At 33.8% G+C, this 13,769-nt stretch overlaps 1 protein-coding gene across 1 annotated transcript; it reads right to left on the bottom strand.

The window, feature by feature from the left end:
* Window positions 1–1,732: 1,732 nt before the first annotated feature.
* Window positions 1,733–10,814, bottom strand: LOC119192460 (probable cytochrome P450 305a1; the record flags this gene model as incomplete). Its single annotated transcript, XM_037446279.1, is given in 6 exon segments — window positions 1,733–1,918; window positions 1,921–1,992; window positions 6,067–6,326; window positions 7,745–7,922; window positions 8,445–8,541; window positions 10,588–10,814. Coding segments are annotated over 6 exon segments (938 nt in total), but the record flags the coding sequence as incomplete, so codon positions are not given.
* Between the last annotated feature and the right edge of the window lie 2,955 nt (window positions 10,815–13,769).

Raw genomic sequence — 13,769 nt, 5'->3', positions numbered from 1 at the left:
CTGCAGGGTTCTGGAGAAAAGTTATAAGTCTGGGATAGTTGGGAAGGAAGTGTGGGGTAAGGATAAGAAAACTCTTAGGATGGGAGGAGGGGAGAAAGCTAGGAACTATTTACAGAAAATATGCTAATTTGCATACTAAATGTGCAAATCAGGTAACAGAAAAAAAATTATAGTATTTTACATTGGTATTCTGCTATTTCACGGTAGGTTGAGTAAGCATCGCATGAGCGCAAAATTTTTATATGACAATTTTAGTCCATTGAAAAGTTACATTTGGGGTTGCGTTTTTTAGAGGACGCAATTTTATTTTTTAGAAGTGTAGGGGGGGTCAGTGTAAAGCTAAAACCAAGTTTGTGGGGTCGCCGCCCTTGTCCCACGGCCGCCATCTTGGGTTGAAATAGTTTACTATGTATCTCTTAAACTATTTATCTGACAAAATTATAAACATTTTTGTTGCAAATTAAATTCTCTATAACTTTGATCCAGTAACTTTTTGTCGTAGAACTATAAATAAAAAAGTTATAAGCAAAAATGTTAAGCAATTGCTTTATCTGTCCCAAAGCGATTCAGGATCCAAGTAATTCGCGTACAAGCCGACAACCGCGGGTTTGTGTTGTACGTATTATGAACCTTATAAACACACGTTCTGATAACGTTGCAATGGACATTGCTTAACATTGAATTTCTTAATATTTTCGCTTATAACTTTTTTATTTATAGTTCTACGACAAAAAGTTACTAGACCAAAGTTGTAGAGAATTTAATTTACAACAAAAAATGTTTATATTTTTTTTTGTCAGATAAATAGTTTAAGAGATACATCGTAAAAACCATTTCAGCCCAAGATGGCGGCCGTGGGACAAGGGTGGCGACCCCACAAACTTGGTTTTAGCTTCACACTGACCCCCCCTACACTTCTAAAAAATAAAATTGCGTCCTCTAAAAAACGCAAGGTAAGGCCTAAAAAATGTAACATTTCAATGGACTATTTAGCAAATGTCCGCTCTGTGTAGTCTCAAAACTCTAAGGAAGTATTTTCATCACTACGGTCCTTGGTTTGGGCCTTCCGCTGCGATATCCATTAAATATATAGAGAAATTGATAAATAAAAGTATTGAAATAATCCAAGTACTACCAAGTATAAATATCTTTTTTATTTTATTTATTTATATAAGGATTTAAGGCGGCGTCTTGCAAAAAAGTTTTTCAAAAATACAACTCTATCAAAAGCGTGGACATTTCAAGTACACAGAACTTAAATGGACCTTATATGTATAGATTTTCGTAACAAAAATTATCTAACTAGAATGAAAGCTACCCAACAAGTCAAATACTAGTATAATGCATTATGTACTAAATCAATTAACATAGTTTCCCGCCGTAGTTCCTCTGTGGGAAACCACAGCTATCTCAACCATCCCCACACCTTTGGCCGGCGGTAAAAATTTACAGATAAACTAGAGTGGACTTAAAAGGTTTTCTAGCGATACATTTTAAGAAGTGAATTTAATATTAGCATATTTAAGGCGTCGTGTGACCGTCGTTATAAAAAAATTACAGCAAAAATGTCATAATTAGTTTTGAGCAAAAAAAAATATAAACCGGTAACATAAAAAAAGCATTACGTCCTTAAAAACTTAACTTTTTTTCAATTTCTTTACATATTTTTCGGCTTGTACATTATATTAGGTACGTACGGTGTAACAAGTATTAACTAAAAAATAATTTGAACTAGGTAAAAAATGGGTACTATTTTAATGCATTTCTCACTGTACTTGAAGACTATTACAAGTATGAAGACATAACACCATATTTTATTTTCTAGGCGTGAATATCGCTTTATACGGTTTCGCACCAGCTATGATGCCGATCTGGGCTTCATCAGATGGTAGAACGCCATTACAAGGACTAATTCTATATTTTGAAGAATCCCTACAAATAATATGAATATTGCCGACTTCGCCAGTGCATCGCCCGGACAGCGTCTGCGACCTAGAAAAAAACAATCAGTATTAGAAGTGTCACCAAATACTTAATTATCTTATATCTATATATATATAAAAATGAATCCCTATTTCCTTGGTCACGCCATCACGCGTGAACGGCTGGACCAATTTCACAAATTTTTGTTGTGTTTGTTATTGTCATGAGAAGGATCTTACGAAAGAATAAATTAAGGAAGTTGAGCGGAACGTTAGAAAATTTGAGAAAAGTTAATTTCATCGATTGACAGAATGCGAGCTGCAATTCATAGTTAAGACGGGACAACGTTTGTCGGGTCAACTAGTGGCAAATAAAACAGAGCCAGTTGCAATGAAATTAAATAAACATACATTTTTCAAACAACAAATTAAATTACACACTGGACTGTGTGCCTAGGGTCGCGGCAAATATGCGTCCATGCATGGGCGTGCATTAGGTGTGGAGACCAAGCGCACAAGAGTTGCCTTGGGGTGACTGCGTTATAGTTAAGTATACGGAAATTAATATGCATTAAGAAAAGTAAATGTATTAAAATAAAAGACGCCTTCAGGGACCTGCAGCTGAAAGCTTAGAACGAAATGGAAATGTCATTTTTTGTGTAAGCAAAGCATCGCCATTCAATTGCAAAATTCAATCGCTACGAAATGCCGTGTCTAATTTCCGACAAGTTTATAATCACGATTTCGATTTATACTGTGTGTAATAGAATATAGGGATTTTTTTACATTACTAACGTATTGCACTTAGCTATATAATTCAGCAACAAAAACGATGGAACTATATAATATATTTTCATCGTTTTTTTAAGAAACGCTAATAAATTCGTTTACGTAACTATTATTAAAATGTAAAATTTTCTTATCTTAAATTTTAAAGTTATCACGCGACTTTTTTTTTACTAATCAATTTTTACCCACGATGCCTAGTTGTTTAAATTTTTTAATAATAAATTGACTATAACGTATTGCAACTAATCAAAAATCGATTAATTTTAACGGAGATATTGGGATTTCCATATATACTTATTTTTTATATACCACACGTCAATTATAGTGAACAAAACATAAAGAAAATATTTACATCAGTTAAGTCGTTTTTGAGTTTTAACGAATCGAATAAACAGCAAATCATTTTTAGGTATTTATAGATTGTCAAGCTAATCGGATTAAGCTACATTGGGTTTTATACATATTTGGACACAGCAAATTTTTTCCGGTTTTTTAACCATAAGAAAATACAGTGAGTCAATATGCCTTCTAAACGTCTATAGATACACTAGCTCTCAGCACTGGCTGACCTGACAGACGATGTCCTGTCAACTATGTATTTGCAGCGCGCATTCTGTCAATCGCTGAAATTAACTTTACCTAAATTTTCTAACGTTCCGCTCAACTGCCTTATTTTTTTCTTTCATAAGATCCTTCTCCTGGCAATAACAAACACAATAAAAAAAAATATGAAATTGGTCCAGCCGTTCACGCGTGATGGCGTGACCAAGGGAAATAGGAATTCAGTGTATATACTTAGTCTGGCCATAAATACTGTTACACTTAATTATAAAAAAATATTACATTTGAATTTCGAATCTGTCATTTTTATACGATTGTTCATTGTGTTTTCTCATTTTGGCGCCAATACATTGTAAAATATTTTGCGATATTAAAATGGTGTGGGGTGATAAAGAGAACCGAATCGCTGTGATAGCATTACACAAAGTAGGTATGGAGCCAAATGCAATTTTTAAAACTCTCCATACACTTGGTATTAGTAAAATGTTTGTGTACCGGGCTATTAATAGGTACAATGAGACCTCCTCTGTTTGTGACAGAAAAGATCTGGCCGTCCACGTAGTGTTCGTACGAAAAAGGTGGTCAAAGCAGTAAGGGAAAGAATTCGAAGAAATCCTGTCCGAAAGCAAAAGATTTTATCTCGGGAAATGAAGATAGCACCTAGAACCATGTCGCGTATTTTAAAAGATGACTTAGGACTTGCAGCCTATAAGAGACGCACTGGCCATTTCTTAACTGATAATTTAAAGAAGAATAGGGTGGTAAAATCGAAACAACTACTGAAGCGGTACGCAAAGGGAGGTCACAGAAAAATTTTGTTTACGGATGAGAAAATTTTTACAATTGAGCAACATTTTAACAAACAAAATGACCGTATTTATGCTCAAAGCTCTAAGGAAGCTTCCCAATTAGTCGACAGAGTGCAACGTGGACATTATCCGACTTCAGTGATGGTTTGGTGGGGTGTTAGCTATGAAGGAGTGACTGAGCCATATTTTTGTGAAAAGGTATCAAAACATCGGCACAAGTGTATCAAGATACCATTCTTGAGAAGGTAGTTAAGCCCCTTAACATCACCATGTTCAATAACCAAGTATGGTCCTTCCAGCAAGACTCGGCGCCGGGTCATAAAGCTCGGTCCACGCAGTCTTGGTTGGAATCGAACGTTTCGGACTTCATCAGAGCTGAAGACTGGCCGTCGTCTAGTCCCGATCTTAATCCGCTGGATTATGATTTGTGGTCAGTTTTAGAGAGTACAGCTTGCTCTAAACGCCATGATAATTTGGAGTCCCTAAAATAATCTATACGATTGGCAGTGAAGAATTTTCCCATGGAAAGAGTGCGTGCTTCTATTGATAACTGGCCTCATCGTTTAAAGGACTGTATTGCAGCCAATGGAGACCACTTCGAATAAGCTTTTATATTTTTAATTGTTTTATATTTATGTATTAAACTGACACACTGTAAAAGTAATAAATGTTATTTGCAGTTAACAATTTTCTTTTTTCTTTATTACAATATTTATGGCAAGACTAGGTATATTCATATATTATATAGACGGTTGAAAGGCTAATTGACTCAAGCGACATTTTTTTACGACATTAAGTTTCAAACATATAATTTAAATGTACATTTCCATGTTTTTTAACCTAGTTAATAATTTTCGGACCTTTCAACCGTCGATGTATCGTACAGTGGTCTTACCACCACGTTGGAAAAATATATTGCCGTTGTTCGAGTCGTAGCTATTCGCTTTATATACTTATTGCTTGAAGTACTATTGAGATAAACCGTTGTCGATGACAACTCATTTACAATAATGCCTGGTAATTATTGATATTTTTCATATAAATGAAGTGAGACCGATCGGCTTTAGAGTCTAATAATGTGTCGAAATGTCGTTAATATAAAAATCGAAACAGTGAGTCAGTCGTGATACGAGTAGACTCACAGCATCCGTAAATGTACAACCGCCATCGTTATAAATTTGTGTAATCCCTATAACTACCTTTTGTATAGTATATTATTGTATAACAATAATACAGGTAATATACATATTTGTAAATAGTTTTTAGCGCATGCCGCCTTACGAGCTATTGGTCCAGTGGCAGAATCTAGAGTTTTACCTCCCCCAAGAAAAATACCGAAATAAATATGTGTTTTACAGATCTTTACCAGACGAGACCAAACCAGAGGGACGTTAAAATGTACAAGTTACATAATAATGATTTATATAGTTCACAAGTAACTGTAATCAGATTATAATCATAATAGACGTACGACTTGTCTGTACTCAGAATTGCCAATATCCTATCCAATATAAAACATTTTTAAATATGCAACATGTTTACGCCAAATATGAAATTCGCATATACTTTCTGCAACAGGAACATAGTCATTGCGCACACATATAACGCCTTGATCTCGAAGGGGGTAAGCAGTTACAACCCGGGCACCCATTATTCGCTAAATATGTTCTGTCCCATGATGTTAAAGAGGCCCGGCCTATCGGGTACAAATTCCGGACACCGGGCTAATACTAAGCAAAAAATCCAATCACGCTTCGCTCATCCTTGAATTAGGACCCGAGTTCACAGAGCGACATGTGCACGCAATACGATCACGCCATCAAAAGCAGTCTCATACATACAACATAGTTCAAGAAGAGCGCACTTAAAAGAGTTAAAGCCAAAATATAATTCGCAAAGTATGGTAAATAGTCGCATAGCGCAGTAATGCAATATATTATATATCAAAAATAAACAAATGAAAAGAAGACTTTATCGACGCTCACCTAATCCGAAGGGGTACATGTGTTCTGAATTTTTCAATATTCCTCGCTCGTCGATAAATCTTTCTGGATTAAATTCGTTCGGATCTTGCCACAATTCTGGATCTCTGTGTATATCACCGACAGATATTAGCACAGTTGCGTCTTTGGGTATTAAATAGCCGTCAACTATTGTGTCTTCAAGGGCCCGACGAGGTCCAGCGACGGGCGCGATTGTGTACATTCTGTGCACTTCTTGTAGAAACGCAGAAGTGTATACCAACCTGAGAAAATAAATTAATTTTTATGTTTAATATCCTAATATTATATATACTAATATTTTAAATGGGGAAGGCTGTGAGGATGGATGTATGTTTTTTCGTCTGTCACGAATAAACTGCAGAACGGATTTGGATGAAACTTTACAGTAATATTGATTATATATCAGAATAACACACAGGCTACAATTTATAAAGATTTTGCGTAATTTGGTCATAATATAACGATACATATCAAGTAAGTCGGAAAGAAAAATATCCAGGAAAACTCCTTCACGCGGGCGATGCCGCTAGCAAAAGCTAATAATTTATAAGCGTACGGCTTCCCATTCGTAAAATGACGACCATACGGCACAGTTAAACAATAACAATTTCAGCAATACTTTTAATTACAAAGCACTAAGAACTGCACCCTCACCCTAAGACAAAAGACATACTTATTTTGCTCGTAGTAGGGTAATTTTTATATCCGCCCAGATAGCGTCCACCGCAAAAGGTGTTAAATCTTGCCATAGTGGCCCACGTGGGTGTGTCGTGTTGCGGGATCAGCCTTTGATTATCCGGCTCCAGCAGGCCGACATAATTGTGTCGACTGCCGAGGGATAATCACCGCTCGTCAGTCGACATTCTACTGGACCCCACTCCACTTACCATCAGGTGCTGCAGGGTCAGAGTATAAAAAAAACACAAAACGCTAAGATTCATTATGCCTACTAATTCAATAAGATGTCGTATTAACAAGATCATATATTTGTGTGACCACGTTTTAATAACGGCCTTAGTTAAACGTTTTATAAGTTCCCACGAACACGTCTTAGTTATGGTAGCTTTGGCCACAACATAAAATCATGACCTACAAAAATACCTTATTTATTTTAATAAAAAGTGGTCATAAGTAACTGAGTGATTTACTTTATAGGATGTACACCTCAACTGATATTGGAAATGATTTTCTAGTTTTTGGGAAAATTTTGTGCAAAAACACCGCGAGCCCTCAGTTTGAGTATAATTGAACTAGTTTGAATATGATCAATAATGTCTAATTCACCTAAATAGGAAGACGCATTCGATAATAAAATTATTGGGGTAATGACGCTTGCCAAATTGAATTTGCGCAATTAGTCTTCTAATTAATTGAAACTTCATATGGGAACTTAATTTAGGTTTCAGTCAATTTACGTCACGTTTACAATAACATTATTTCTCATGTAATATTATGTTAAAACATCTGATATAAATATGAATACTTTCGTTAAAAAAGAACACCGAAATTCGAAATAAAAAATCTGTTCAACCAATTTGATTCGACACGGATTGTATAAATTCAATCAATTGTATCGAATGGCAAACTATTTTGCACAGGATAAAAACGGAAAAACATTTTTTATGGAATAAAATATAAATACTCGTAATTAACTACTCACTTAGCAGAATCCGTGTAACTGGGTGGTTCATCACCTATATTTTTGTCAATTTCTTCGATCATTCGTTCTTGTATGTTTCTATTTCTAAGAGCGGCTAAAATTGCAAATTCAAGTGAATTACCCGTCGTTTGTGCTCCGGCTATAATCATATCCAGGCATATAATTGTCAATTGATCATCTGAAATGAAAAAACGGAGTTAAAATAAATCCATTGCAGTTCTGTTATTTAATTCAATTTGTTTCAAACCTGAGCGACCTTAACGGCTTCGATGGTATTACGAAATTTATTGGTCTAACGGAACATTATATTTTCCCGATATCTATTTTGGATTATCCGAATTAAAACCATATTATAATAAACCAAAGAGAATTTTATTGACATTGTGCAGTCTGGCTATAGGTCTGTGTTTCCATATATATTATAATTCTCTTTGGGTCTGTGTTTATGTAATGTCATAACAGCACACATGTGTAGTGCACTGTGTACTTGTACTAAGAATATTAAAATCCAAAATAAAATAAATACATAAAGGTCCCCCAAAAAGGTTCAGCGTCAGGCATGCCTGTCGTATGTAACTAAAAAACAAAAATCCTTGCAACTATACTAACGGTTTTGTATCTGCTATTACTCGAGATTTGCAAAATCACCGGTAAATAAATGGTGGCAGCCATAATATAAAAGAAGAAGAACAATACTTACATGTAAAAGTGTCCTTATTATCTTGCATTTCTTTTAAATACATGTAAATAAAATCGTCTACTTGTATTTCTTTGTTCTTATGTTTCTCTATCGCTTCCTGTAAGATAAATGTTTCGTTTAAGCCACGGATCGCAATAAATAAACGGATAACTTCTGCCGATATTCCCTTAGCATTAGAGATGCACTTCTGAATTAATATTACTGCGATAAACTTCTGTACATTTAAACTATTTATGAATATTGTTTGATTATTTCTAAATATATCGAACATGAAAGGTTAGCCAGAAGCATCAGTGCAGCTAAAATTTATAATTTTTATCATAAACAATCATCATCAACCAAAGTTATACTTTCGCTGAACATAGACATCCCCAAAATATTTAAGATCGATCTCTACAAGCGGCCTAAACCCAGCGAGTTACTGCGATAAACAATAATATTTTATAAATATTATATTTTTTTACATTATAATATCTAATAAATGAATGATATTTTATGAATTATAAAACTACAAGTAGGTATGTTAAATGAATCATAAAGTTTTGTGGGAAGGTAAACCGAGACAGCGCACGGACAAACGCCGCTTCTGTGTCGATTTCCCTCATCCAAGTGGCGATTTCCGTTCAAAGTAAAATGAAAAATACATTTTATATAAAAGAGCTCCGGTGAACTTGAACTTTCAATATAATAAGCGCATCAAGGCACAAGTGCAGCTTCATTTTCTGATAGACCTGGGCGTTCAAGGCCAATAATAACGCCACTGTCAATTTTAAAATATGAAAAACTAGATTTAAAAATGTGGCGCTCGTAAATATGAGACGTATTTCCAACGTCGACAAAGCTTATTACAGAGAAGCGCTCGTGTAAGGCAATTTATTTTTAAGTAAAACATGATGTATCAAGGAAATTGCTAGTGAGGGGACATTAGAAACTTTTGATCGACGTTATTTTAAAATGCAGAACAGTTTCAAGTTAATATAGTGAAGGATTTTATTTTAAATTTATCTTCGTACTCAATTAAATTTACACTCTATACGCTAAAGTTGTTGGTTTTCTCAGGACGAGTATTTGAAATAGCGAGTATTTAGATTAGACACCTTGGCAAAATTAGTGGACACGTTACACTTGCTCCGTGTAATCAATTTTTATGTAGATGACACACACAATTTTTTTGAGTTGAAGACCGACTAACATGCGAATGTCCATTAAATGAATGAATGGGAATTAAAAAAGGTATGCGCCTCAGCAAATATGATTGTTAGAAACTCGACAGCATAGCTGCGATTTCTACGAGTTTTCTATGATAGTAATACCATATCTGTCAAAGGAAAAATCACTAGGAACTTCATAGTTTTTAAAAATCACAATAACATCAATTGTTATTAATATGAATGAATATAGGAGAATAGAGGCTAATATAATATGAGATCTGAAAAGTATTATACTTTTTAATCCCAAGGAGCAAAACTTATACCCATAACGTTTCATGAAGTCAGCATCTGTAATAGTAATTAAATATATTCAGACAACCTTAGTTAAAATGAAGCAGAATCTTTTATATGAGTGCTAGGCCTTATAGTATTAATCCAATGCAGTTAGGGCAGGGTTGATAAGTTTTACTTTCTACATTTCCCTTAAACCAACGTACTTATCATGTCACTGCACCAGTATAAATTGCCAAATGTGGCTCAACTCGCACTGGCCGAATATTAAAGCTACCCGTTCAGTTTTCGACGCGGCTTAACCATTGTCCTGTTTAACAAGCGTAGATGAAAGCTTAACGGGTTCAAGTGCAATAGTCATTTTTGTTATTTCAACTATTAAAGTGCTATAGTTTAATGCAATCTTCATATAATTGAACAAACGCAGTTATGCTTTACTTTTGAATTATTGTGAATAGACATTATTTTATTTAAATGGAAAGGGGAAAATGAAATGAATGTTAAAAGTAAATTTTAGTCTCGCGAATAGTACAAATATAATGTTTATTTACCCCGATCTGGGAATGTAATTTGCATGGTTTAGAACTTATGGAAGCTGCAACTAAACCAGCGATATAACTATAAAAGTATGTACGTCTGATTTCAAATGTATTATAATGAACAGTAAAAATATAAAGGCACTAAATATTTGAGAAACTTACCTCAATAATTTCCGATATCTGTCGATTCAGATCAGCTATAAGTTGGTATCCACTTATCCTTGGGATGAAGAATCTGCACCACGGGATGTGGTTTAACAGCCCGCCCGCTACAACGAAAGCTTTCGACCGCACGGAGAACAGTTCTAATAACCGAGTCAATTTCTCTTGCTGTATCTTTTCCCCTAAAAATATATAAGAAGGAACTGAGTAGGGTAAATATAAATTCCCTGCATGCAGGTAGACTCGATTAAACAAAGAGCTTTGGGAACGAAACACTGACAAATACTAACAGAACAATAGCAATACTTGTCTTCCGTAAGATATAAAAAAAAGTTGTCAGAAACATGTACGCCTTTTAAAGAAAGAAAAATATTATAAAACAATAGTTTATTCTATGACATTATTTTACGGCAACACTAGGGATTATTCGGGTTTTATTCCCGTGCGAAAACGTTTATTTTATGTAAAATGACCGCACTGCACCTGATAGTAATTGAAGTGGGGTCTAATAGAATTTTCGCTGACGAGAGGTGATTACCCCTCGGCAGTCGACATAATTATGTCGGCCTGTTGGAGCCGGATATACCCAGGCTGATCCCATAACACGAGACACACGTGGGCCACTACGACGGGTTTTAACACCTTGTGTACGGTGGCCACTATCCAGGCGGATATAAAATATATTCTATGACCAGCGTAATCAAATATAAATAATAGTGATCCACAATGGCATCGTACGTAGCGCCATCTAGTCAAATAAACTGATAAAAAAACAATTATTTCTTATGGAAGCATATTGCTGGGATAAAAGTTAATATAAAGCCTATAGTTAATCCATGAATCCTCACTTCGTTTAGCTATTTTATACGTTTACTTCTTACAAACATAAAAAATCCAAACATTTTTACAAAGGTTCCTATTTCTATTATTAGTCAGAAATAAAATCTAGTGAATCCGAAGTCTGGTGTGTTATTATTGTTATATTTGAATTTTTTGAAATAAATAAAAACGCACTTTTCATCACTGGCTTAAATTTTTCATTTGTCGTATTTAAATAACTAATACGCTGCGAAAGGCACTAGCGAAGACATAACTCGAAATAATATAAAAGTTCGCAAACAACTTAAGCTCCTTACTGGGTATATCAAACCAATACAAAGCTTATTAGGTGGAAAACGAAACCAGATTTCATCTCTTCATTTTAAAATCTTCAATGAAAATAAATAGGAAATACATTTATAATGAAATACAAGGTATAAACCACGGAAATATTACACACGTTTCAGTTAATATTATGGACAAAATAAAAGTGTTGCTAAGGTTTTTAAATGCAAGCAATCCCTACTTTTTGGATTTTACTTCATAAGTTTTGAAATATATGACTAATTGAAGCAATTTTGCAAATTTCCAACATGAAAATATAGGCGAAATAGTTTTGCCATAAAGGTGCAACCACAATAAGGTACAGAAACGCAGCGCAATATCACTTAGAAAATTATAATAAATATAATATACTTATAACCATAGAATAGACAATAGTATCTTGATTTGTTATAACGTCATATTCGTCAGTTAAGCAGTGTGAGCGACACCAAATATTATATTTATAGTACACCATTATTGGTATGATAGCTAATTGCGGCTAAGTCTTCCGCTCCGCATTCAATACCTACTCCTTAGGTATTCTGACATAATTAACAAATTACCTAGAATATCACGAGTATATGACGCAAATGGGGACATTTACGACATAAATTAATTATTAAATAACTGTCTGACCGCGTGACACGACGGCGACATATTAAAAATATGTCAAAGGCATTTAATTATACATCATAAGGTAACCTCTATGCGCTTAGTGATTTAAATAATATTATTTAGATATATTATAACAAATAACAAAAAAATATATATTGAAATGCAAAATAAAACCTAGAAATCTAGATTTTTATTTACATCTTCATTTTACTAGTAACTCAAATTTCAATGAGGCATCTTTTCTTTCGTCTAAGATGTGTAACTTGTAACGAAATGCAAGTATTGAATAGGAAGTAACAGGATATTCCTCTACTTATACTCCATTTCACACATTATTATTTCTATTTAATAATATTCTGTTAACTATATATTAAACCGAATCGAATAAAGTTCAAATCGTCAATAAAACATTATTAATCACTATTCTCTTAGCTTTATTCCATACACTTTTAATTTATAAAACACATTAATCTCTACATTGAAGTCCCGAGATAAAAGGGTTTTTCCTGGTATTGAGAACGTTTGGAGAAACCAGTAATCACATGCATCAAGTGACACAAAAAGAGGTATTGACGCGAAACATTACCATTTAAAGAAGTCCGTATTAATATCTGAATATGTTATTGTATAAAAATCCAACATAAAAAAAACGACAGGATTTTGTGAACAATAAAACTACATAATAATTTTCATGTTAATTATGTGAAAAAACACGTCATATGTACCACAATATTTCATGCAACATATTTTAAAATTTTCACGTACTCGTATGCATTAGTTAACTAATTCTCTCGCTTTGTTAATTGCAATATGCACACTTAAGTTATACAATTGAATATAATATATTATATAGATAAAATAGCACACAGCACAGTTTAATATAACAAGAATACAGAAGGTGACTTGTTAACAATGAAACAAAGTTACATATCTCAATAATATTTAGAACAATAACAACATTTTAAGGTATCGAACGGTGTTTCAACAATGTAATAAACGTTGATATCATAATAGGATAGCCACAAATTCTCCGCGATACCAATTTAAATTTACCCAAAATACCGATTACAACTTCTGCGAAGTAGTTCTGTTAGTCTTGAATAGGTAATTTGTTTCGATGGTATAGGAAATTGTCAACGTAAAAATGCACTTTAGGAAAAACTGGTGAAACACAATCATTTTATGGTGACTTTTTGATGTTCATGTTTTTGCAGGTTACTAACGGAATCCTATCTCTCTGGCCCTATCACGAATAAGACTTATCAGGTCACATAATTAGTTTCATGTAATTAATAAATTAGACACAGGTTGAAGTAATTAAGACGGATATAATTATCTAACGAAAAATATGTACAGTTCGTTAATAGAACATGAAAACATAACCTTTTTTTTTGATAAAGTATTGTTTTGATTCTCTATTTTAA

Source organism: Manduca sexta, unplaced genomic scaffold (assembly GCF_014839805.1).
Source record: "Manduca sexta isolate Smith_Timp_Sample1 unplaced genomic scaffold, JHU_Msex_v1.0 HiC_scaffold_2810, whole genome shotgun sequence".
NCBI lineage: Eukaryota > Metazoa > Arthropoda > Insecta > Lepidoptera > Sphingidae > Manduca > Manduca sexta.
The sequence above is the reverse complement of the archived record's forward strand: the minus strand, read 5'-3'. Positions and strand labels throughout refer to the sequence as shown.